Source organism: Orbicella faveolata, unplaced genomic scaffold (genome assembly GCF_042242905.1).
Source record: "Orbicella faveolata isolate gen_17 unplaced genomic scaffold, um_ofav_v1 contig_1, whole genome shotgun sequence".
Taxonomy (NCBI): Eukaryota; Metazoa; Cnidaria; class Anthozoa; order Scleractinia; family Merulinidae; genus Orbicella; species Orbicella faveolata.
The window spans coordinates 1515396-1541279 of record NW_028301536.1 but is presented as its reverse complement, the minus strand read 5'-3'; the positions used below and the strand labels follow the sequence as shown (position 1 = coordinate 1541279).

Below are 25884 nucleotides of genomic sequence, written 5' to 3'. Positions count from 1 at the left end.
AAAAATTTTCATTTTGATTTTACCGCATTTAGAACTTCTATTTCCCAATGCAGAGAGACTACACAGAAAAACTGAGAGTAACCTGGGAGTTTTTTGAAACACTTATTTACCATCATTAGATAATAAACACTTTGGTGTTATGGTATTATCCCAGAGAATCTGGCAGGATTTGTCCACAGAACGTACTCTGGGGTCACCCACTTGGTGTCCATAATATATGAATTCAAAGTTCTTTGACTGCTGTGTATGGGAGACCAAGCATGGAAAACAAACAGTGAAATCTCATTTTACTAATTGTCACTGTACAAAATATACAGGAATGGAGTAGCATAATTTACCAAATGAAAATGTACAATTAAACATTTATCATTAAATTCAATGTGCATATGATTATATGCATGATAAAAATACCATTGTTTTCTTTTATTTGATACAGTCTAAAAGAACAAAACATGCATTTTAGGTACAAAGAGTTTAAGAGAGTACAAAAGATCAACTACCATTATTTTGATTAATTTCATACAGATTATGCCACTAGAGTTACTTCAGTTTCGTTGCCTTGTGATGTGAAGAGCAAATGTTTTATCCCTCCTTTTCACTAACAAAAAATTAGTTATAAAAAGGAAAGAGAAAAAACTGCATGTAATATGAAGCCCAATCCTAAACATACCGTAGAAAATGTAAGTAACTTTTCAGAACTTGAAAAACTAATGAAGTAAAAGATTTGCAATTAGTAATAGTAATTGGACCCAGTGGAGTACAATTCAGGGACTTCTTATACAAGTAATTTCAAAACTGGGCGAGCAGAGGCCGATTTGAAATTATAAGCACAATTTCTGTCGAACTGTACCTCACGAGAACCAATTACTACTTAATCATATCTAACAAATTCCAAGATTAAAAAAAGGTCTTTTGAGAACTTCTTTTGAGCAAAAATGTGGGTAGTGTTTTCCCTAACTGTAAAACCTATAAGGGAACATTAGAAGGAAGCCATTAAATTTTGTGTAACTGACAAGCGAATGGTGTAGGTATCCAATTACAGGTATCCTATTACAAAAAGTTGAAAATGGATACTTTTAATGGGACACCTTTGCTGGTCAAGCAACCAATTACTATCCAAGATGGTGGCATCGAAAACCTGGTCTAGGAAGGGATTATGTTCCAAAATAATGTCCGCACTGCAGGCTAGACACCCACGTGATTGTGTACTGATTATGTGACAAATAGGCATGCAGAGAACCAGTCACAGTTGAGAATTTTGATATAGATACGATTAGTGTCCTCACTATAGTTTGTAAAGTATAAAACTTGTGAATGACTGCCATTTTGTATACAAGTAAAAACAATGCAGAAATTAAAGATGATTTCCAGTCCATACTGTGCAGTCTCAGCACCCTAATGTTTATAACATAAAAAACCTCACTCATTAGAATGTGAATCTATGTTATTTGATACAAACCACATACCTTATCTTTGAGGACTTTCAAATTTGTTTTCCAATTGCTTCATTGTTTTTACAGCTGCAAAGTTGTTTCATCAAGTGATATGAGAAAGAACGGAACATAAAGCTTTGCTTGGATACCTGTCCATAATGGCCGTTGACATGAAACTTTGAATTTACTTCATGTAAGTAGTTGCAAAATGTTCACATTTTGTGACATCACACATGAAATAAAACAAAAAACGTACACAAACTCTTGAGAGTGTGCAGTACGGACTGGAAATCATCTTTAAAGGTTCTTTCTACCACTCTAAAGAATCCCCTCATTAATGGATAGAGAACAAAGTGTTTGGGGGTAAATCCCATGACCTCAACAAACTCAAGTCAAAATGGAGTCAGCGTCTTAAGACAGATTAGGCTTGTGCTCAATTCAGCACTTGGTATTTGTAAGCAATGGGGTTGGTTTTGAGGCTGGGAACATAGGATTGGCTCAGACCACATGCTGGGAAGGGTGTCCAATCACACAGGATCAATTCAAGTTCCCTTCTCCAAGTTCTGGCCAGGGATTAATGTACAATGTCTCTCCAAACCAGCTAGCTATACATGGTGAAATCAGGGTACCACCTGCAGTATATAATCTACATCATGTCATTCTGAAACAAGTTTGAAAATGGTACTTCTGGACTTGTTTTTCACCCCTTGAAACCTGCAGGACACACACCCATGGCCTGGAAGGCTAAGGTGTTTCTTTAAAATAACTTATAATATGTCTTCACCTCTACTTAAATATTTATAACCATTAATTGATAGCTCCTAAAGCTGACAGCTGATTGTTACCAAGGGGAGCATTTACTTTTTGTCTCTTGATGCTCCTTATTGTAATAATTATTTTTAATGATAATTAATAATTATAATAATAGCAATAGTAAGGGACTGAGAAGAAGGGAGGCTGCCATTCAGGCCAAGAAAATAGCCTGCAATGAACAGGACCACTCAGATCCACAACAGGCATCTGTCTTCATATGCTTGGGCTGCAGCAGAGATTGCAAATCCAGGCTGGGTCTAGAGAACTTTACAGCCAAACAATTGATCAAATTATACCCATACATGTACATATGTACATACACGACCTCTTGCGGTACTACTTCATAGTCTATGGACCGATGGATGCCAACAACAATAGCAAAGCAGCATTCAAAGAGAAAATCTACTACCTTGAAAGCTAAACTACAGTTTATAACATGTAGCCCCAACATTAACATTTCCAATCTTCTTAGTAACCTCCGTCATTTCTTGTGGTTCTAGCTGGAAGAAATTTACTTTCAATAATTATACAATGTTTCAAGACACTTGAGTTTTAAAACTTGCTTTAGCATGATTCTGCCTGAACTAAATATACATGAATGAGGGTGAGTCTTGGGGCTTTATACATGTACATGTTAGTAAAGAACTGTACTTGCTCAGTTAAGAACCAGCAAGAAAATACAGTACTCTAAAGGAACAGAATAATACAGGAACTGAGTTGTCTTTAGCAGCCAGCAAAGAAGCAATCCACAAATAATTGAGACATCTTCTGGCATTGGATTTATCATCACTGAAGTGAGCAGAATGAGCTTTTGGTTTGTGTAGGTGCAGCTCTCGATGGCATTTCATGATTGCTATATTGAATGATGTCAGCTTTGATGACTCTCTTCATAGTAAAAAGATGGTCAAGGAAAAACATCAAACATTTCTTGACTACCAAATCCCAAACCCAAACTAAAAAAATATGAATTCTCCTATCTGACTACTAAAACCATAATGCTGTGACGAGAATTTTAGTCATGCTTCAACAGTCTGTTAGCTGTGTCTGTACATAAGATATCAAAAAGTTGAAATAAAGGATTCCAATTATTTGATGTAATCTTTGTCTAGTGGCCTATGAGTATTTCTTTATTCATAGCACCATTAGGTATCATCTGAGCTCTGATTGCACAACATACCACTTACCATTACATCATAATACAGTTACTGTATATTTTTAGAAGTTGCAGAACATTGTTATCAAAGGATACAGATTGTTGCTCCATTTCATTCTTTGTTAATCGTATTCCCAATATTTCTGCTGCTATTTTTTGGAAGCAAAGGCTGATCTAAACATGGCATGTAAATTCACTAAAATTAGTATCATTAAACATAATTTATATCATTAACTTAATTTGCTGTTGTTAGAAACTTCTAGAAACTGTACTTTCTGATTATTGCTGACACTCAAGACACTACAGTACATGTGCACATGTATGCATATGCTACTGTCAGTGGTAATTCTAAATGCAACGTAAGCAAAAAAGTCTAGATAATTATTTAGGTTTACAATGGATTATGGTACATTTTATTCAAAAACATGTTACAACTTGTAATAAATTATGTAATAATCTATGTCAACTTACCTGGTCTGCTGTCTTTGCAGACACATAATAACTGAAAGGGAAATAAAGTGATAATCCCAGTAAACAAAACAACTTGACAATATTCCAGCAAGGTAAAGGAAATGATAGTTAGGATCAAAGCAAAGCTTAAAACAAATTTTCAGTGTCAAACAAATTTATCTTCATAGTGCTTGAGACCTATGCATGGTCTTAAGCGACGTCTAAAACATGTCCCTGAAAAGTATTGGGACAATGTGTTCTAAACTTTTACCTGGACATTCCATGCTCTTGGGCAAATTTCCCATGCTTATCAGACCGTACCACTCTTTGATGTTCCAAATCAACTAAAAGAATTCAGAAAAGGGACAAATGGTTCAATTTCTTAGGATACTACAAACAATTCTTACTAGTCACTACTAATGCTCACAATTTAATAACACACAACTCTCTGTTTTAACTATCTTGACTTTTTGGCCAACAGATACAGGATTGACAAAACCGACCTTATGCAGTGTTCCAGATAAGCAAGGGGTCTCAGGTCAAAAACCCAACAAGGTCAGCTACATGACCTGACAAATTAACAGGACATTTATAATGATTTGGTGCGAACAGTGGGAATTTACGCTTTGGAATTTCTTATTGGTACCCTGCCTTGAAAACTTATCTGGAACCCTGTTTATGACCAAGTCAGTAATAGAACCAATAATTATTTTCATGCCTGACTAACTTCCTTCTGGCTGAAACAAAAGATCCTTGAACAATATTTTAATTCTTTAAGAACCCGTTTAACACAGTCTTGACTCTTAAATACAGCAAAATGTGATGGTCTATTGGTGACCAATTACTTACAGATTCCATGACAAATGATCTGCTATTAGAGTCTGAAATTTACCTTTATTTGCTACAAGTGCTATATGAGGTAATCTAGAGCCATCTTTTTCACAAAGCTTTTTCACTGTGTCATACCAGTCTTCAAGGTTATCAAAACTGCTCTGGTTAGTGACATCATAAACTAGTAAGACAGCCTGCAACAGAATACCATATACAACAAGAGAGCTCAGCCTGATGCATGCAATGTGTGTAAATTAGCCTCACACTGGGTATGACCTCCTAGGCAGACCACCGTAGTATGTTGGTGAATATAACCTGAGCATTACATGGAGTTTTGCCTTTACATACTAAACAGGAAAAGTTAGTAGTTTGTTAGGGGTAAAAGCACAGGGTTAGATTAAAGTCTTTATCAGACTAGAGCCCCATACTGCCAGAGCTTATTCCAATTTTTGTAGCATTAAATGATTAGGAGTATTTCCTCCCTGGATGGGCTGCAAGTCTAATGCAAGGGTAACCCCAAGTTTAAATTTTGCCCGTACCCATTTATACACCTGGGTGAAGAGAGGCACTGTGAGAGTTACTTGTCTTGCCTCATAATACAACACAGTGACCCCAGTCAGGGCTTGTTGTTCAGAGGGATGGTGATTTTTTTTCTTTGTCCACTGCTATGGATAAATCAACCTCAAGAGGATAAATTACATTATCCATTTGACAATGATTTGTTCAATAAATAGCATTTATCGATCTATTACACAGCTGGGAACAGAGCATTTTTGCTGGATTCCAAGTAATTGGATGCCTTTGAGCAGAAAAGTGCCTCTCCTGAGAGCAATTCGCAATATCAAAATCACATCATGTTAATTGTACATAAAGAAAGATGGAATTTCAATAAAGTTTACATACAACTGGAAGACGGTGTTTCAAATTCATCGTGGCTGATTATGAATATACTCACTCAAAAATAAAATATTGCTGACAATCAATTAAGCTTAAATTATCGTCAATGTATCTGAGAGCATTGACACTTACATGAGCGCCAAAAATATATTTGTCTAACATTTTGCCACCGAGAGTTTGTCCTCCGATGTCCCATACTTGTAACGTCACATGAACATTTCCTAAAACAAATATAAACGAATCGTATGTGATACATAAGCTTACATACATACACACAAGATCCAGCTGTTAACTTTCAATTTCAGGGCATCAACAAGACTTCAAATTTGTAACACGATACAAACCTGGTAAAACTATTCTCGCCAAAAAGAAGTCTAGCCCCAACGTTTGCTTGTAGGCTTTGTCGAAGTTCTCCTGTGAATACCTCACACATATCGATGTCTAAAAAATGAATAGGTACCACGATTAGAGCGGAAAAAATTTATGGACGGTCGTTTTTCGACACCGACTGTGCGACTCTATCAAACCGAAGGGCCTTCAGTACGCAGCTTATCTACAAAACTTACTTTTCCCGATGCACCATCCCCTAAAACAACAAACTTAAGCTGATGGTCTGTCGGCGTTTCGTCGTCTGAGTCAGACATTTCGTTGGTCTCTAAGCAGCAATGACTGGTTTGAACTTCATCTGCAAATCTGAGCCATGTTGATTCCCAAAGACTTTGTTTGTCGTGACGTCAAGCGCTCGGTAACCAGTGCATGTGCAAAACAGTCGCAGGCTCAGATTAAAACAAGATAGCGGCCATAGTGGCCACAGCGGCCTGGAGCGGTGGGGCTAGAGGTAATTTCATTTTCAATAAGTTCGTGCGACTTTCTTTTCCATTTCCTCCATATATATTTTTTACAATTTATGCAAGTTATAAAAAGCAAGAGAGTGAAAAAGTGATTAGGGATCTATAGAAAGCTTATGAAGGCTATGCCAAATACCCGGGCAAATATTACCGTACAGCAAAAATATTACTAGCTTAACGATGAAACTGAGAAGATGTTTTAAACATGACTGCTAGCCTTAAAAGAATTTCCCCTTATTTAACTTTTTGAAGCATTTTTATAACTATTATTTTTAAATATGCCGCTTAGATAAGCTACTAACCTCTCCCCCTCAAACAGGAGGTTATATTAAAATATACATTTTCAATATAAGCTTAGTTTTAAGCTTATTTAAGCATTTTTTTTAAAAATAAAACCTGTTATTGTTTCTATAATTTATTTTTTTCAGGTGAAAAGCATATTCCATGTGTCTGAAAGATAACCTGTGGTAGCTATGACACTTGTATCACTCAGTACCAAGAAATTCTTTGTACTTCATCATTTGTGTCGTCAGTTTGCATCAGTACCGCACAGGACAGCAATGAGTGAATCTGCCAACTTTCAAGCGAAGTGCAAAAAGATTGGCGCTGTTGTCACAAGAGCTGGAACAGAAAATGCAAGTACAAGCCCAGTTGTAGCTCTGCTTGGCTGGAACAGTGCACAAGATAAACATCTGGCAAAATACAGCGAAATCTTTGAACAAAAGGGTTTTGATACTGTGAGAATACCTGCTAACCCATTTAACACTTTCATGCGTTTGAACAGGGTCAAGGAAATTAGCATGGCATTGTTGGATATACTTGTAGAAATGAAATCTCAGCAAAACCGACCATTCATCCTTTATTCCTTTAGCATGGGAGGATTCAATGTATTTTACTTCTTAAATCAAGCAATATCCACCCCAGGGCAGTGGCATTTCAATTCCATTCAAGTCATGGGATGTATATTTGACAGCTGTCCTCACTTTCCAGGCATGCACAGTCTGAAAGGAGTTCAGTCGACAATATTGGAAGTAATCCCAAATCCTCTAATTAAGATACCTGTGTGGGTTGGGTTAGCTGTGGCCTTTCCTCCAGTTTGGCTATTCAATCGAGATATAAAACAACTAATACCGAGAACCATATCCTCACCCCTGGGATGTCCAGAATTATTCTTGTTCTGTAAAACAGACCCCTTAGTCCCAGACAAGGATGTCTGGGTGTTTATTGAAGCACACAAGAATAAAAACATCAAAGTGTTTTCAAAGTGTTGGGAGATATCGGGTCATGTACAACACTATAAAAATTACCCTGACGAATACCTTAAACTAGTCAATGATTTTATTGACTATTGCTTAAAACAGCATCTGACTTCAAGAGCATCTAAGTTATAATAATTATCATTACAATGAAGACTTATTTTAGCAGAAGACATTGTCTTCTTGGCTTCTCGTCCTTTTGTAAGACATCTTTTTTACCATATTATGTTGTGAATACTTTGCCTTGTTTGTACGATTGTGTGAAACAGTTTCTGGTACACCTCACTCTCAACATTCTGTTTGAGAATTTTATAGTCTCCATATGAACATTGGCGTAATTCCTTTCTTTAACACTCCAATCCCCACCAGCACAAAGATCTTTGAAAAATCCCGTTGATGCCCCTCTCAACAGAGAGATTAGAAGCAGACTTACCAGTTTATTTTTGTACCTAGCGAAAATCGATAAACATCCATAGTTGCAATAAATTTTGTTCATTTAGAACTGTAAAGATTAATTTAGAGCTTTCCTTCTAGAGGAGTTAAGTTACATTTAAGTTCATTATGTATATGTAATAGTTCAGGCATCGATTTTCAAAATATTTACCAATATTTTTATTGTTATCTGTTTCTTGGTGTATAATTATATTTGTAAGATTTTAATAAAAGGTAAAGAATAAATATATAAATTATATTTGTAAGATTTTAGTAAGAAGTAAAGGATAAATATATAAATTATATTTGTAAGCAGAAGTTAGGAATAAAAGGCATATTATTGGAAAATATGTTTTTTCTTCTCAAACTGAGTAACAGCTTTTCCTCAAGTACATAAGATGTAGCCATTATATTATTCCAACATTCCACGCAGGCTTCAGACTTTGTCCAGTGGATAAATCCTTCCCTGTAGAATCTAACTAGTTTTACATACAAGTATAGCTGGTTCTAGTCAGATCTCACTCGCTCAATCATTGGCTGTTTCGTAGCCACGTGGTAAATAATGCAACCTTGGATAAACTTCGTTTTATTTTCGGTTTCCAAACAAGTATTCGTAGATTGAAGTAAATGTTAAGATTCAATTCTTACAAAATTCAAGAACCGCGAAAAAGTAACTTTTTTCGCCTCACATTGAGTTTTAGTAAAGGGGCGAAATATACATTACGTGACCTGGAAATACCCATGTCATGTTTAAATAATGATATAAAACGAACTAAAAAAACAAAACGATAAGTAATGGTAAATAGAATCCGGGTGCATTCCAACTCTATCTACAGTCATACCAGTGATTAACAAAATCGGACGGTCACGTAGCGGGAGTTCAATTTGTTTTCAAACAGAATTCGGGATAACCCAAAGTCCTGTTACCAATACCTTACGGTGGCAAAAAACAAAGAAATTCGAGAAAAAAAAAAAGTTGGACAGGGCGAAGTCTGTTAGACAACAACTGACGAGTTAGAAAGCCTATGGGTGCTTACCATTTACCAAAAAAATCCGGAAATTTCGGTTGAAAGTCAAATGGAACAGCACTTCCGGAAAATCCGTCCGGAAATTGTAGACTAACTTCAGAGCCCACTTCAGAGGTAGTCCTCTTTTTCCGTTCGGAACGGAACGGCGGAAATTTCCTTACCATTTGGTAAATTTTCCAGTTCCCAGTCTCTCATCAGCCGAAAACAATTACGAGGAATCGAATTGCAAATGGTAAGCGCCATCTCGTTCGGTTGGTTTGCTGATTTTGGAAAAACCCTTACCATTATACAACGGTCATCCCAACCGGTTTATTCTGACAAATGGTAAGCACCCTATACCTCTGAAAAGGTTTGTGAGTATAAAGAAGGAGTAATTACTCAGTCACAATGATAAAAGAACTAAATTAAACGTACGTGCGGGGCACATGGGGCACGAGCATTTTGTTACTGAAGAAATTGAACACTTTGTAACTGGACACCTCAGCCGCTTCCGCTCTTATTTGAAGATAAATAGGATCTGTTAACTGAACCAATGGGATTCGCAGTTTCGTCATTTTTGTGATTGTGGTTAACAAAGCATTTCTGATAATTTGTCGACGTACTGACATCTTAATGGACATATGCAAGAGCGGCCACAGGCAGGTGGCTATGATCTGTTTGATTGTCAACGCGTAACTTCATAACAAAGGCTGTAAAGTGAGCGATATGCTTCGAAATACAGAGAAAAAAACTGTCCACTTATTATGCTTTAGATTCAGTAATGTTTGGTTAAAACAAAGTTCAAATCATTAGTTGAACACTGACATTGAAAGATGCTTTCCTTACAGTGGAACTTACTGTGATGTGCAAAGCTGTATTATTCTAAATTTCGTCCGCACTTATTATATTGTCAAAAACGTCGGGATTAAAGTTAATATTGAAATACGTAGCTGCCCTTATGTTTGAATTCTGGATAAGAGCTTGCCTTAATGTGTTCTATTTAGCAGAAGGAGGCTAACTGGCGTGGGCATCAATTATTCTGCATCTTCAAGGTAATTTAAATTAAACGTAGGTTGTAGGTTTTTAATCGAGATAGGTATTTATAAATTATATAAAACAAGTATTTTTGTTTTATTTCCTTGTTGTACGTTGAGCGTTAAGATTGCGTGAGAGGAAATGTTTCTTTTTATACATGTCGATATCATATGTAGGTCTGAAAAGTGGTGCAGTGAATGGCTCGCCTTAACTGCCACTTTCAATGCTGTTTTCTTCTTGGACTTATATAGACACTACATGTTTAGTTAACTAGATTTCTGCTTCAGCAGTAAGTACTCGAACCCGTTATCTCTTGTCTTTGGTTGTAGAGGATTATTATAGTTCTTTTCTGGCAACGTCCGTTCCAACTTAGGTTTTTCCCTTGTTTAATTTTCCTTCCTCGTTGAAGAGGATTTCCTAACTTTTGGTTCTATAACCAGATGGTTGCGTAGGCACTGACAATATCTAGGGGGATGCAAATTCATTTTAGTATTTACTTTTTTTGTTTATTTCACTCAGCTAATGGTTTACCACGTTTGTTGAAGTTTGATGGTAGGGGCACGTAAAGCTTTTCGAAGTCAAAAAAATATTCATAATTTCAATCCTGATTGTTTAATATTTCTCCTGTGAGCGAGTTCACAAAATAAAAGTTTAGTTGTCAGTAATGCACGCCGCAAATATTTTGTCGATACCTTCAATAGCTAGTGAACATTTAACAAACATTGATCATGTTACGTTCTTGGCAGAACATATTCGTAAAGCAAACTTGGGGTAACTGCGAACATGTCGGCTTTTGTCCACTAAATCACCGATAAGTTAGAGGTTCGACTATGGCAAAGACTGACTAGGCCAGATATGCAGGCAATCGACTCAAAATAACAAAAACCGGCAACAAGGGTTGGTGGTTTTTTTAGGAAACAACTATAATAACACAAGAATAAAACATCGATTCAAAGGACTTAGGGGAAGAACGATATAAAAACCAAATGAAATAACGAAAATAACTGAAATAAGAACAAAATCAAGCTTGGACAAAAATAACAAATCTATCCAGGCAAACGTTACGATAATAAGGAAAATAACAGATCTATATAACCGGGAAATAAAGAGTTGGTATGAAAATAACAAAGTGAGTGATAATGATTTGTTAGTGACGTACAAGCTGCTCGTTATTTTCCCTTTACCCTTTCGTGGTAAATTTGATGCCCCCTCCATCTTCCAAGTCCTTCCAGTTTCATGCATTTCATGAAATTTCACTAAAGAAAGGGCAAGATTTTACTATGTCTTCTTACTTTATCTCTAGTTCCTCGTCATTTTTGTCTGAAAAGAATCTTCGACACGAGATAAAAACTGTTTTTAATAGCTCATGAAACCGCACACTCTAATGACAAAGCGATCGACAAGAAACCACAGAACAGCTTGACTGATAGGCAGAGGTTAACCAGATTGAAACTGATGTATTTATTCGGCACACTTGTGCTTTCTTGCTCTTTGTATTCGGTTCAATAACTGCATGAATACGTGTTTCATTTCCGTCGAAAGTAAATCTTAGGTTCATTGCCTACGCGGTGACTTAGCGCATACAAGATAGACAGAAAAGTATGAAGGGTATTCCCAAGGTTATTTCTCTCAAGTTATTTTTAGACGTGGTAGCCAGTTCTTCTTCAGGCAATATTACCACGAATATGCCTGTAAAGCCACTGAAACTGTCCACGTGAGTCGCGTCGCGGGATTGGCTCTTTCTGCGAAGAACCTCGTGGGATTTCTGAAGCCACGAATGATCTAAAAATAACCTCTAAAGGATTCATTGGGAATAAGGCCTATACGGGAGATTTCTTGATGATAATGAATTAAGGCAAAATTAAAATTGCATGACCTCGGTAGGCCCTTTTGTTTACTTAATAATTCAATCGCAAAATTTTTAAAATTACCTTGGTTGTTAAAAGTGACAAAAACTAACTTTTATACATCTAGAGTTAAACGCATATGATGAAAATAGTTTATAATTCAGTTGAAATCCGAAGATACTGATGGCCCGGCACGTATGAAATGAAGAAGTCTAAAACAATGAATTCAAATCAATAATTTTCAAGTCTGCCCTGTTTCAAGCAGCTTGCAATATCGTCAAACATATTGTGCGGCCCTATAATGTCTAAGAATAAAACAAACGTTTGCAGCGCTAGAAATTTGTCTCGGTACGTTAGGAAGAAGGGTTTTGGTTTCTTAAGACACCAGTTCGTTCATATTTTGTTTTATTGAATGATGGTTTTTGTTGGGGAATGCTAAAACGGCCTGAAAGCAATGATATCTGTACATGAATCTGCGGGCTGCACCAAACTCAGCAACTATAGCCGGGCTAGACTACTAACGGATGTCAACATAAAACGAATTGAAACTCAAAAATGAAAAATGAAACTGCGCTGATAGAAGATAATTCCAGTGTTAAAAAGCCCGTGAAACGCCTATGAAAAAGCAGTTAAATTGGGACTGAAAACTGAAGAGAATATACAGCCAGTCTAGATGGGAGAACATAAGCCATTGCCAAAATCGATCGACAAGCAATCAAATTGATATATTTTTTTAGCAGACCCTAAAAAGTCGAGGCCATGTTTTGGAGAGGTAACGCACATCTGGTACTGAATTAATTTCCTTTGTTCGTCAGAAAGTTGAATAAGCAAATAAATGTTTAGGCAAACTAAATCAAAAATACTGGACGTAATTTGAAATTTGTTTTTCTTATGCTTTTTAACACATTTATTTCATCACTAAGATTTAAGTGCAAGCTAATTTAACAGAAATACAGCAGGTTCAGGTGCCTTAAGTTTTTCAGAAACGCCACAACTTGGAGCAATTGGCAGAACACTCGTCTTCTTAAGAACATTAAGTTAATCTCTTTGTTATTTATAACAGGTCTTGCGTGTTCTGCGTGATCAGCCACTTATGAAGACATTAATAAGATAACTTTTGTTATTTTTAAGAGCCAATGGGTCTGTTTATCATGCCGATCTCATCTGCAGGTCATTTCCAAAACACTTCACTTCCTTATACTTGAAGTGCATTTAGCTTATGTAAACACAGCACGAATGTTCTCGACAATAAAGAAACAGTTTTAGCAAGACGAGTTTAATAATCTGAAATGAATATATAATCATGCAGTTTTTCTGACGAACTCGCTGGCAGGCGCTCAATTTGGCAGAAAAACACAATTAGTTTCTTACTAATTGCAAAATGAGGATATAGCAAATGTGTTAACGGCCTTCATGGGATTTAGAGTCCGCGGTGTGTTGTGTATTATTTGTTTTGCGACATGCTGGGTTCGATGGTTTTGCGGAGTGCTTCAATTCACAGGAGGTGTGTTTTTTTCATTAATGTGGCAAGAGTTCTGGCGTCAGTTGGGTCTCACTAGTGTCGAGACAGCATATTTTCTCTGGATGTTAGACCAATAATAGATTTTAAAAGGTTCTCGGATGCAGCTGTATTCGTAACTCCGTCCTTCTTAATCTTGTCCGAAGTACGTTGGACAGTTTTTGCCCAGAAACTCAATTTTCACATAACACTGGCCGAGTGCAACAAGAAACGAAGATTGAATCACACCCAAAGGTAACTATACTGAGCCTTCTTTGTGGTTCATTTATTATCAATATTTGTTTTAACTGTCTCCAGTTTCTGGCACATTTCTTTCCTTTAAGAGACTGTTCGTCGACAGGGCGGGTAAAATAATAATAGTATTAGAGACTTGAAGGCATTTTTTCTATGCATTCAACTAATTGGCGAACTCAAGAAGAAAAATTCCATCTCCAAAAGAGAAACTTTAAATTTATTAACCGCACATTTCTGAAATAAATTTGTTTGTCCATCTTTTATGCAGATCGACTGCCGTGGTATTTAATCAAACCAAATTAAAAAAAATTGGACGTAAGTTGAGAGATAAAACCATCCTATATTAAATCAATAATATCAAAATCCTTGTAACAATGTGTTCTTCCTATATCCACTCTTTTTCGCATAGACCACGCACCTATTAATAATAAATCGTTGTCTCACGACGTGCATAAACAGTTTGGGGACATGAAAAAGCACGAAATAAAGAAAAAAAATGAATATTGTCATGCACGTATTACTGAAATAACTTCAATCGTTTCCTTTTTCCTATTTTCCCGTCCGCCTTTCTTACTGGAAGGCTTTCAAGTCAGTTTTTAGTTCCGTTTTAAATCACTACATTTGTTGTAAAATTAATAGAGGTTTTGCACGGCAGCCATTTTGCATGGCGGGAACAATCGATTATTTTTCCTATGGGAAAAAATGTTGTTTAATGCAAAACATTTTCATTGTTCCTGCCATGAAACGTGACTGCAATGCAAAACCTCTACTCCTGGTAGATATCCTTGTGATATTTTGGGTGTGAATAGCTTCTACGGCCACATAGCTCAGCAGTATGGACCAATATTGATCGGAGAGGTGGTTTCAAATTTCTTCGGGGTTTTGATACAAAGAAGAATCGTATAAACTAGTGAACTTCATTACGGCCCCTTTCACAAGGCGTTCTCTGGCATATGTTGTCCGTTAACCATTTCCCAAGAGAAGTCTCCAAATACTGTTGCATGGTTTTTACCAGGGCCAAATTCGTGTGTTATACTGAGTCCATTGAATACCTAAGTCAGTTTATCAAAAATTAAAAGAAAAACAAAACCAAGTAGCAATAATAAAGAAAAACAATCTTCATACTGTAAGAGGATTGGCAATCATTCCAAGGTGAATCAGTTTATTTTAATTTGAGGAAAAAAAACGTAATCTTTAATTAGCCAAACTAGAAAAAGAATTTAAAGACCTTTTACCAAAGTAGCCAAAAAGTCGTTTTCCTGAAAGATTCAGAAACTAAGGGTTGCCGCTCCGTACACTAGCTTATTTCAATACGGTATCGTGTAACACATTTCTGAACCATGCAAACAGCATCTCATCTCACTTCCTTTTCTTCCGGCCTTTTGTTTCTCAATAGATTTTAGCTCAGTGAATTGAACTCGTTCGAAACGGGTTTAATTGTCATTTCAAGCATTGTTTGTGCTGAAAATTCAAAACGTTGATGGCTGATAAACAATCTTAACTACTTCCCCCCCTAGTAACGTTATTCAAAATGCCGGAATCTAATTGCAATTGGAATTAAATTTGTGTTCCAGAGGCGATCATCTTTCAGGTATTTTCAAAGACTGATCAAGTTTTTCAGGCGTGGTGATCTTGTGGATTACGTAATGGCCTCGATCCAAATCGAGCGGTTGGGGTTCGAGCCTTGTGTTGTGTTCTTGGATGCTTCAAAAACGAAAGCTTTCCGTTGGGGGTACTTCTGCTGTTCCGATAAAACGATACGAATCGGAAGAACACCAACAACAGAAACAATAATTAATAATACTAAACTAAAAACTCTGTTTAGAAAATGCTAGAGATGATATAGATGGTAAGTATGTGACGCAAACCCAAATTGAAAACTTCGATCGGTGCTTGAGTGACATTAATTCACATCAATTGGGTTGGTAACAATAATGATGATGACAAGCTCACGTTACACCTCTCGGAGTGCTGATTTGTTCTTTTAGTTTCAGTTGTCATAATCAGAATCTGTAGGTAAAGTTAAAAATTTTTACCTACTGGTCGACCATTGGAATTTTTTTCCAAAACACGCTCACAGTACTTGTTTGCCAAGCTTGCGTTAAAAAAGCTCATGAATTTTGGGTTGGTTTCGCATTCAACAATATTATGTGCTACCCTTGGGTACTGATAAAATTTTTTTTATCAACTGTACCAAGGGTTGCTACGTGAACTATCCACCCTCTTTTGAAGACGTGCACGGCTAACGTTTCCAGGGAATACCTTTAAACTTAGCTTCGTAAGATCTGTGATGTACTCTTAAATTAAACAGAAAGAAAATAAATATTGCAAGCGATGAGGGACGACTCTTGCATTTCCAAAAATTGCCTGGAAGCTGTTGTTTTGTTTTTAATAATCTCGCCAATGAATAAGAATTGGCTTTATACATTCCTGCTGGGATTTTAGGTAAACGAAGCCACACAAGACAAAAAAAAAAACTCGTTCTTTTAATGCTCTCTAGGACTTCAACTGCCCCGGCATGCGAGATCACCACGAAACAGTATGATGCGACAAAGAAGGTGTAGATTCAGAGAGTAGGGAAGTCACTTAAAATCAGTTATAGCTAACTAAGCTACTACAAATTCAGGAAGATTCATTAAAGTGATAATCAGGGACCGTTTAAACGCACAAACGGGATGTCAGGCGCCCAAGAGTGCGGCCTGCTCCGTCCCTGAGTGAGAAATGAGTATATATTAAACTCCCTAATGGGCGCACAAGAAGAGTTCTATTCAAATGACCCTGTGATCGAAGTAATTTCGTTTAATTTCCTTACTTCATTTAAGTCCCAGTCGGAATCTATAGTGCTTAGTTTCATTTATGATAAAGAAAAACCGTTTTGCAAACAAAATTTCATATAACTTTTGTAGTTACGCATATATATTGAAATGGGTTCTATCACGAGGTAACGGTGTCGATTTTTCTGTGTTGAGACTGCGCTGAACGAAGGCGAGTTTTGTGATATTTAAAACGTCAGCCTTTTTACTTAAGGCTAAAAAATCTCCAAGCGTATTTAACATAGAATTTTATCATTTGTTACTAATGCAATAAAATTGTTCCCTTGAAACATTCAGCTCACGATGCACTTTAAATTTAAGACCACCTTAAAATTCATCAGCGTCTTTCACGCAGGTTGCCAACAAGTGCTCGTATTTTACATTTCAATGTGCTATTATCTAAAATTTTAATATTACAAGTTCCCAAAGAGATTCTATTTCTCCAATATAGCACTACATGAGGTGACACGTGAGCTTTTCACCTAGTCACTGTATTGCTGTTGCTAAGAAACAGGACGTCTGTATGCGCCATGTTGCTTTGCGACGTTCCCTGTAGAAAATCCTAGTCCAGTTGGCTACATTAACGCTAGCGGGCATTATCAGAGAGGAGGGGATACAATTATTCAGTAAAAGTAAAAATAGGAAACGATATTTGTTGTCGACGATAAAAAAAAAATCACACATCAGTAGCGTGCGGAGTTGCCCAATGCTTGCAGTCAGCGAGGCGATAGCGAGTGATATTAAACCTTTGGCAGCTGCGACTAAGAATGCCACCAATCAGATGCAAATCAAACGCTATTTATTCACCATTTCCTGAGTGGTCTATCCATTTATTAAATTTTAGATTTAAACCTTTTGCGCCAAAGATAGGTAGATGTTGTTGACGTGGTGCAATAAATTGTTTTGTGTACCAACTTCAATTTTCCAAGAATTGATTGTCTTGGCGCGAGAGTGGAACCGGCGACAGACCTTCTGCTATCGACGTTTCTCTCTATCCAGTGATGTTCCATTTGGCTTCACATGACACGCTTACAATCTTTATCAACTGCCAAAGATTTCCCACCAACAGACCAAGATAGGTTTGTAAGTTTTTTAAAATTTTCTTCATTAAAATTGGTCTTTGTGTACACGGACGCGGGCAAAACTTTTAAGACGATGGAATCGGTGTATACGGCATTAATGAAATCAGCGGGGCAAAAAAGGTTCTGTCTCCCGCAAACACTGTCTGCGTTTGCCATGCATAAGGTGAACTTTTTGTTAATGATTATAATAAGTTAAGATTCGCCTGACAAAGATTTTGCTTGTACTGCTACGGTTAATACCGCTCAGCCGCTCTCGAAGGTAATACTTGAGCCGGCGAGTTTGGCCTCTAGGAGTTTTAAATGAAAATCTCGAAAAGCGCTGCCGAGTGTTTGAATATGCCTTATCATTTTTTGTCACCATGTTATTTGCACTGGTCTCAACAGAAAACTCACTATTGACAACTGAAATTGCGTTTACGAAAATGAGGACTTAAAAAAGATTAAAAAAAAAGGTTTTCGTTATGATTTTAGAGTGTTGAAGTTTAATGCTGGGTTCTCATGCATGGAATCAACTCAATAAACTGATTTTATTTCTAGCAAAATTTCTCCACGATATTACATCGAACTAATTTTCACTTAAGTAGCAAAGTGGATTTTGCTGGATGATCAATTTGTATTTCATCTGCATTTTTCTTTGAGATGTCCAAGCTGGTTTCCGCTCATCTCTTCGAGCTGTAATATTCCAAAAGATATTGGTGTTAATTTGAAATTTTGCTTTGATCCAGATTTAATCTTAAGGTACGCTCTCGAGATTGGAAATAGTTTCTCTGCCCCCTCGAGTACTTAACAGATTTTGAGTTATTATTGCTCGAGAACTGCGTAAGACTTTCATTTAATCCAAACTGCCAAGCAATAGCAGTTAAGGTGATCAAAAGGCCCCGGGCACAAAAAAGCAATGCCAGCTAGGACTACTGTATGTTCTATATTAGTATTTGTCTCTATATTTTCATCATTTTTAAGTTCTTTCAATCTGAATTCAAGATTATCCTCGCTGGCTGACGATACTGTCTATAGGAAAAAAAAAAAACATATTATCAAAAAAAAAACTATTAAAATCCCCCGTTTTCAAACTTCATCTCACTGTATTTCCCTTGTTTTCCACCTAACAAGAAGCTCAGTGATTTTCCCATGTTACTCAATGTTTTATATTTCACATATAAATATAGCCGTGATTACAGGCGTAAGACCCCACTCGTGTTGTTAATTAAAAAGAGAATCTCCCGTCTAGCTTTTTATTAGGCTTTCACATTGTCTGCCTTTTATTTAATGGAGAGACCACAACTACTAAATAGCCGATGTTGATGTTATTAAAGGCCATCTGTCTTAGTGAGGGTCATTGGGGTTTATTCTTTGTTTCTGAAAATCATATTATGGCTTCAATCTCAGCGTCCCATTTTCATGTTGTGCACCTTAATTCACAGTCTATCGTTCGATGCCAATAGGTAGATAAATTTTCTGTCCGGTAAATATTGGTCGAAAAAATGACCGACTGATGCAAATATATTATTTAGAGGTGATCTTTAGATTTTATACTGCAGATTACATTTTTTCGGTGTCAATGGCGACACAGATTACATTGCCTACCAGAGCTACCTTAAAAAAATCTCTTTAACTGGTGTCATACTATGGCTTGTTTTTCATAAGCTTCAGGGCAGACAGTTGCTGATTCGCTTGGTATTTACGGGTAGTTTTCCTCAAAGATACGCGGCAACCCTTTGAAGTTTCATTAATCCAGTGCCTTAACACGCGATACGGTTTTCCAAAACATTTGATATTTTCTCTCCATGGAGTGACGTGTCTAAATTTATTCGCCTGCAGGCCACGAATCTCATCTGCACTTTTATCGGTTCCGTGCGGGAGCTTCAGTGACTCAAAAGAAAACTGGACGGTATTGCGTGTTCTTTCAGACCGATTTGAAAAGATTGGTCTGGCTCTTTTATCGCCACTTTCGTGGTATTGAATAGAAGCGTATTCGCTCCACAAGACAGAGGTAAATTGTAGATCACTGAACCGCGGGAGGTGGTAGAAGTACACGAACTTTGTCATGGAAAATTACTTCTAATACCAAAGAACGTTAGTCTCTTGCGAATTATAGGGAAAATAAGAACCGTCTTTTTGCCGGGTGGGTTATACTTGAATCGCGTTTGACTTTATTTCACAGTAGGCCGACTTATAAACTTACAGACCGACATATCTAGCCCGGCGTTATGTTCAAGTCAGGTTCGATATCAACATCACTCGTGCAGAGAACGGGAGAAAGTTGTATGTTTGTATGCTGCAGGACAGCTGGTACAGTCATGTTGGTTCTTCTATTGTATCTTCAGATCATCTTTGAAATAAAAAGTTTCCTCTTCATGATAAGACACTACATTGCAAGGACAGAAGGCACCAGAATACCCTCGGGCCTAAGGAACACTTTGATATAGATCTTTTCCTAGACACAAACAGTAAAATATGTCTTGTACAGATAGCGCCCATCAGGAATCGATCAACCTGGCACCCCACAATAAAATACCACTAAACGGTATTGACAAGCTTATTTCAAATAAATTGCTCATCAAAATTTAGGAAAGGCGCGCACTTGACGAAATTTCAAGAAGCGTGAGAAAAATACGATGTGCGTTTTTATTTTTACGGCCGCATTCGTGGAGTTTCTGGAGAGCTTTCAGACGTGTTCTCAATGCCAGTCATAAATGTTTACCGTGCAACGAAGGGGCTCTTTTACATGATTTAACACGCGGGTCGTAACGTCCAGAAACACCGTTTGTGGTTAAGATGCCGGGAAGTAAATATGTGAAATGAGTGGACTGCTAGGGATTTGAAAGTCGGTGTCATTCCTGGGGTCTGCAAAAAGTCAACGCCGAGGTAAATTATTATTGCAGGAATGACTGACTACACATCAAACGGGCGCGCAAATAACATTCGCCCTTTTAATTAGGTAGCGATAGATACGCGTTTATTATTTTACCATACCTGACTTTCGTTCTCTCTTTCTTAATCCTCCCTATTGATCTCTTTTGCGTTCACGATTACCCGAGGGATTTCTCTTGTTGTTCCTTGGGATTTGATAGTCATTTTACCAGTATTCAAAACTCTTTGTCCAGATTTAGTTTTTGTTTGCGCAGACCATTACGGCAAATAGGGAAAGATTAAACCGAGTACTTCATCGTTTACAAAAGAAAATCTGTTTTTCTTTCTCGCGTGGTAAAGATTTGTAGATGTTTGACCATTTTGAAGCTGAATTTTGAAGAATATTCATGCGGGTCGTTTAAAGGTTTACAGAGAGCGACAATTTGCGAAAAACTGTATTTCAACTTTCTGTCGGAAACGTCTCTGAAGCAGCTGGTATCAAAAACATGGCGTAATCAGCTTTAAGTGAAAGTGATTGTTATCCGTCATCACAAAGCAAAATTTGCATAGGACTTGTGTACGCTCTGGTTATGTCAATAACGAGTCAGCTATAGGCTTAAAGACTACACTGCAAACGGCTCCAGCAGGTATGTTCTAAAGTCCGTTCTACCTCAACAATTGTAGTGTATCATTAGAGTTTTTATGACTAGTTTGGGGAGAGACAGATCAGTTTCGCTGCCCTGTTTACTGCGGTGTTCTCTTTGTCTTTTGTTATAAAATTGGTAAAACGTAAACAAGAAGAAACGGGTTCCTTATCCCTGTCAGAGGTAACCCTCACACAAGAACTTGAAATTCCCAGTCTATGGGTGCGAGAAGCTTCGACCACCAAGAAATGTCGTTCATTGCGATTCAACGGTAAATTGCACGGGATCACCTGCATTCGATTATTGTAAAATTGCTATTGATCCCCGTCATCAGTTGACAGCAATAGAACACGTTGGAACAAAAGCCAGGGTTGAAATTCCTTGATCTTAAATTGAAAAAAACGCCAGCGACAGTTCCTTTTGCTAAAATTATGTTTGAAAAAAGATGCGAACTGAGGCAAGAGAGTTGGGGCCCGCAATTACGAAGCTTTCATGTTAGTTTTCATGCTTTCAAGGTTCTGTTTACCCCTATTTGGAAATCATTATTTGTCGAAGTTCAGTTTGTCTATACATTTTCCGACAAATGCAAGTTTACCATGCATGGATATGGGTGGTTTCCGAGATCAGTGAAACTTTACACTCACGAACCACTCTCGAGTGTTATTTTGGTTTCAAACACTTGAGGCGGCCGCTTTCTTATCTTTGTTTGTTTGGTTGGAAAATGGAATTGGATTTAAACAAAGTGCAAAAGAAGTGGAGATTTCACGCAAATATATAGTTATCACTGATTAATTTGTGGTTTTTTCCCTCTCAGCTTGTTTTGGTGGAATCAGGAAAAGCAATTAACCTCAGCTCACGGGAGGCACGAACATTGTTTCCTTTGGCGTTCCAGCGTTCCATCGAGATTATTGGCCTCAGCAAGTTTCTTGGGCAGAGCCAGGATTCTATTTAAACAGAGAACGCATTTTATAACTCATTCAGTTGTACATGGCGCCTTGGTAAGTCTTGCACTGTGCAGAACGAGAGGTCAGCTGAGGTCGGCGATCGCTTGAGAGCGCTCTCCTCTCTACACTCGAGCATGTCATTTGAGCGAACAAACAGAAGAGTGATTTCTAAGAACTGATCTGCGATCCATTTTTCGTCTTTTATTATCTTCCTCAAAGTCGCGGAATCATTTGAAGACTATTTGAAACCCGACCAGGTAACAAGGTATTTTTCACTCAAGAAATGTGGACTCGGTGACATGAAGAGTTGATAATTTCCTCCTGGGACCATTTATCAAATCATCATTGGATTAGACTACTCTGCGTGTTCTTAGAGATTCACAGCTGTTAACTGCAAACTCTTGGACATTTAAAATCGTGACGATCCGAGGCATCTACTCTTGGCGTAACTGACCACAAAGAAACGAGCCAAGACCTACCTGGAGAAAATATCAGATCCCTTTATTAATAGCAGAGCGACAGGACGAAGATGTCAATCTCATCACTAAACGACACCATTGCAGAAAACGAAGAGCAATCTGTTCTTGACACTCCAGAAGACAAAGCCCAGCTCTGTGTTTATGTGTTAACATTTCTCTTGGGTTCCGTTGGAAATGTGCTAGTGTTGTTGGTTGTTCGAAGCAAGAAGAACCGAACAGTCAATGATCTGTTCATTGTGAATTTGGCCATCTCCGACCTCCTCATGATTGGCTTTCTACCGATATACACGGCCAAAATTCTGGTCAAATTTCGTCACACTACGGCGTTTTGCAAGAGCATTTCACCCCTCGCAACCATGACGTTTTTTGTCAGTGTGTTCACATTGACATCCATGGCAATACACCGCTGTTATGTGATCACAAACCCGTTTAAACCTGAGATGCTGAAATGGAAGATCATGGTTTGGTTGGTGGGCTTGTGGGTAGCGTCATTCCTGGCTGTTCTGCCTCTAGTGCTGGTTGCACAAGGAGGGCTACCAGGAACTTATGACTGCTCTGAAAATTGGCCTTCGTTGAAGGCCAGGAAGGCTTACACTGCGTGCTTGTTTGTATTGCAGTATTCACTTCCGTTGGCCATTATCACGGCAGCGTATATAAGGATAGCAGTTGACTTACTCCAGTCGAGCACGGAGAGATATGGACCAGGACGAAGTCTCAACAACAATCGACGCGACAGAAACGCGCTCTTGCGTCTCGCACGCAAAGAAGACGTTCAGGTTTTAAAAACAGTAGCAGTGATCGTATTAGTGTTTGCAATTTGCTTGTTGCCAGTCCAGCTTTCTTGGATGATGTTAGACTTTGGCGGCGAAAAGGAACGACGCATTGCCTTGGAGGTGTTTTTCAAGTTTGACGTTCCTCTTTCGATACTCCACAGTTGCCTAAATCCTCTGGTCTATGGAACACTGACGAGACGCTTTAGGAGAGGTTACATAAAGTACCTCGTGTACGTGTGTCCTTGTTTAAGGAAGCGATTTTCCAGTTACAATGCACCTCTGTCTTCTCATATCCATAATAATCACGGGTCGAAGCAAAATGGTTCGGCTTTTAATCAAAGTGATGACGAAAAGATCCCGTTTGGACGAACTAGTTCCGAACGCGACACCAAAATTACTGAAGTTTAATGAGTTGGTTGATCCCCTAGCGAGGAGGTGGTTGCAGGGGTTTCGTTGAAACGTATTTACAGGAACTTTAGTAACATTACACTCATCAAACTTGAAAAGACTAGATTGTGAGTCGAGTGGCAACCACTTGTTGATTGAAGAACGTGAAGGAATGAAACGATTATAATGACCTGAACATGGTTTTCGTTAATCTAGGTCCCAGATATCTTGTGGACGAATATCCTAACGAGCAAAATGGACTTGACTCAACAATTGTGTTGTTAAGGGCTCACATAGTACCGCACACAGTCGAGATGTGATTCAGAACGAATACGTCGCAACTTGAGGGTGGTTGCCCTTGTTTAAAATCCAATGTATAGTTCAACAAGAAAGTAAAACATCCTCATTTACACGTATTTTGGTATTTACCTAGTTACTATTTGCAACCCGTCATCTTTGTTATGATAGTAAAAAAGAACTATTCACGTCCACAAACATATAAAAGCAAAGCAAATTGTTTTGACAACTCCAATACCAATTTTATTTTTCAAAGATAAAACTAGGGTTGAGAGAATTACTTTTTAATGTTATTCTTCTCTTTAAGGGTTGTTTTTTTACTTGAGAGCACACATTAATGACAGTTTTAAGAGTTAAGCTGAAAGTAAGAATCCATATTTTACGAGTTACATAAAAAATCATTTATTTATATACTAGGCTCGTCCATAAGGATGACTGCAACTGAACTCGTTTAACACAAGATTGATCGTTCTGTAACCTCTCCTTCAGATATCTATCCTTTGTCAAGCAGAATGGTGATGAGAATAAAGAAACTCATCAAGTATCGTCTTATCTAAAAGAAATGTTTTGCAATACGATAAGAGAATCCCCACTCCGATCTGGGAAGTTAAATGGGTTAATTTGCACTCATCCTTAGTAAAGAAATGCGGTTCAAGTTAAAAGGTGCATTCCTAACTTTCCAAAAATAATCACGAAAATTTTACTTTTGTAAGATTTGGGTCGTGGAATGGTTGTTTACCATTCACATTGGAATATTTTGAAACAACACACACGGCGTTGATCAAACTGTCATCTTAACCAGGATTTTTCCAATAAAGATTTAATCTACACGGTTCAATTTGTGTTATCAGAGTGAAAATCTCCGATCTCGAATGAACTTTAATGATTATTGAAGCAATGCGGTAACTTTAGCCGCTATCTTTTTTCCGAGGCGAAACACATGTGCAAATGATACGTGCGCCCGACACCGAAACATCAAATCTTCATCCATGCCCTGGGCCTGACCCTACCCACAACTTTCATTGTAAAGTTCAACGAGAAAATGGACCCTCGTTGATTTCGGATTAAGCAGAAACTGAGGCAACGTTATGTATGCATACACCGGTTATTATATTAGCCTCAAGCCCATTCATAAGTATATAAATATCTATTACAAAGATACAGCCATACGCTGCCTGAAGTCATGTCAGTCAGCTTTACCACACAATTGCCAGAAAATACAGTGGAATCCCGCCTTTTCTCGTACCCTAGCTTTCTCGAACCTCCCGATAACTCGAACCAAAAGTCGTTCCCTCTCCTCAGTCGAACTCTGTAATTTTACCCCCGATTTCTCGGTCTGATTTTTTCGAAACAATTTTCGTTTCCCTTGGAGGTTCGAAAAATCGCCATTCCACTGTTAAAACCCTTTTCCCAAACTGTGAAAGAAGAAACAGCTTAGTGGAATACGCTTGGAGTAAGTTATTAATTAAAACGATCAAAAAGCACATTTATTGCCAAGTTCGTGGAGGGGACATAGAATGTACACATGATTCCTGGTTGGCTAACACCATTTGGACGTTCCCTCTATATAACCTCATGCCCGATCAGTGTTCAACGAAATATTCACTTCACTGGAAAAGTAACCCCACTCACTACAAGAAGATTAAAAAAACAACTTGGAATTTATTATCAAATTTTATAATTTGTTTTGCTCGGCAGGTGGCAAGACCAAAGTTTAGTTTGGAAGGTGTTGATTTGCATTTCTCAATTATATTGCTATGGACGGCCGAAAAACTTCCTTATCGTGCTACAATTGCTGCCATGAATGCGTCGCAGATTTAGACGGTTAAAATCAACCATGTGTTATGTCATTTTACCTTT

The 25884-nt window shown here is 37.7% G+C and overlaps 3 protein-coding genes across 5 annotated transcripts; 2 read left to right on the top strand and 1 right to left on the bottom strand.

The window, feature by feature from the left end:
• Nucleotides 1-272: 272 nt before the first annotated feature.
• LOC110042643 (ras-related protein Rab-28-like) lies at nucleotides 273-6320 on the bottom strand. The gene is made up of 8 exons (XM_020748013.2): nucleotides 6144-6320; nucleotides 5922-6018; nucleotides 5710-5798; nucleotides 4742-4874; nucleotides 4121-4193; nucleotides 3871-3901; nucleotides 3496-3573; nucleotides 273-3131 (listed from the first exon to the last, which is right to left on the bottom strand). Exons 1-8 carry the CDS (start codon nucleotides 6219-6221, stop codon nucleotides 3033-3035), a joined length of 678 nt encoding a protein of 225 aa, XP_020603672.1. The 5' UTR covers nucleotides 6222-6320; the 3' UTR covers nucleotides 273-3032.
• A 31-nt stretch (nucleotides 6321-6351) lies between these two features.
• Nucleotides 6352-8461, top strand: LOC110042642 (transmembrane protein 53-like). Its single transcript, XM_020748011.2, has 2 exons — nucleotides 6352-6415; nucleotides 6854-8461. Exon 2 carries the CDS (start codon nucleotides 6899-6901, stop codon nucleotides 7814-7816), a length of 918 nt encoding a protein of 305 aa, XP_020603670.1. The 5' UTR covers nucleotides 6352-6415; nucleotides 6854-6898; the 3' UTR covers nucleotides 7817-8461.
• Nucleotides 8462-9785: 1324 nt separating this feature from the next.
• LOC110042721 (neuropeptide FF receptor 1-like) lies at nucleotides 9786-24862 on the top strand. 3 transcript variants are annotated; one of them, XM_020748088.2, is made up of 2 exons: nucleotides 9786-10172; nucleotides 21959-24862. In XM_020748088.2, exon 2 carries the CDS (start codon nucleotides 22618-22620, stop codon nucleotides 23746-23748), a length of 1131 nt encoding a protein of 376 aa, XP_020603747.2. In that variant the 5' UTR covers nucleotides 9786-10172; nucleotides 21959-22617; the 3' UTR covers nucleotides 23749-24862. The 3 variants fall into 3 exon arrangements, with proteins under 3 accessions (XP_020603747.2, XP_020603748.2, XP_089140275.1); XM_020748089.2 differs by lacking the exon at nucleotides 9786-10172 and adding an exon at nucleotides 13409-13755; XM_089284149.1 differs by lacking the exon at nucleotides 9786-10172 and adding an exon at nucleotides 17388-17647.
• Nucleotides 24863-25884: the final 1022 nt, after the last annotated feature.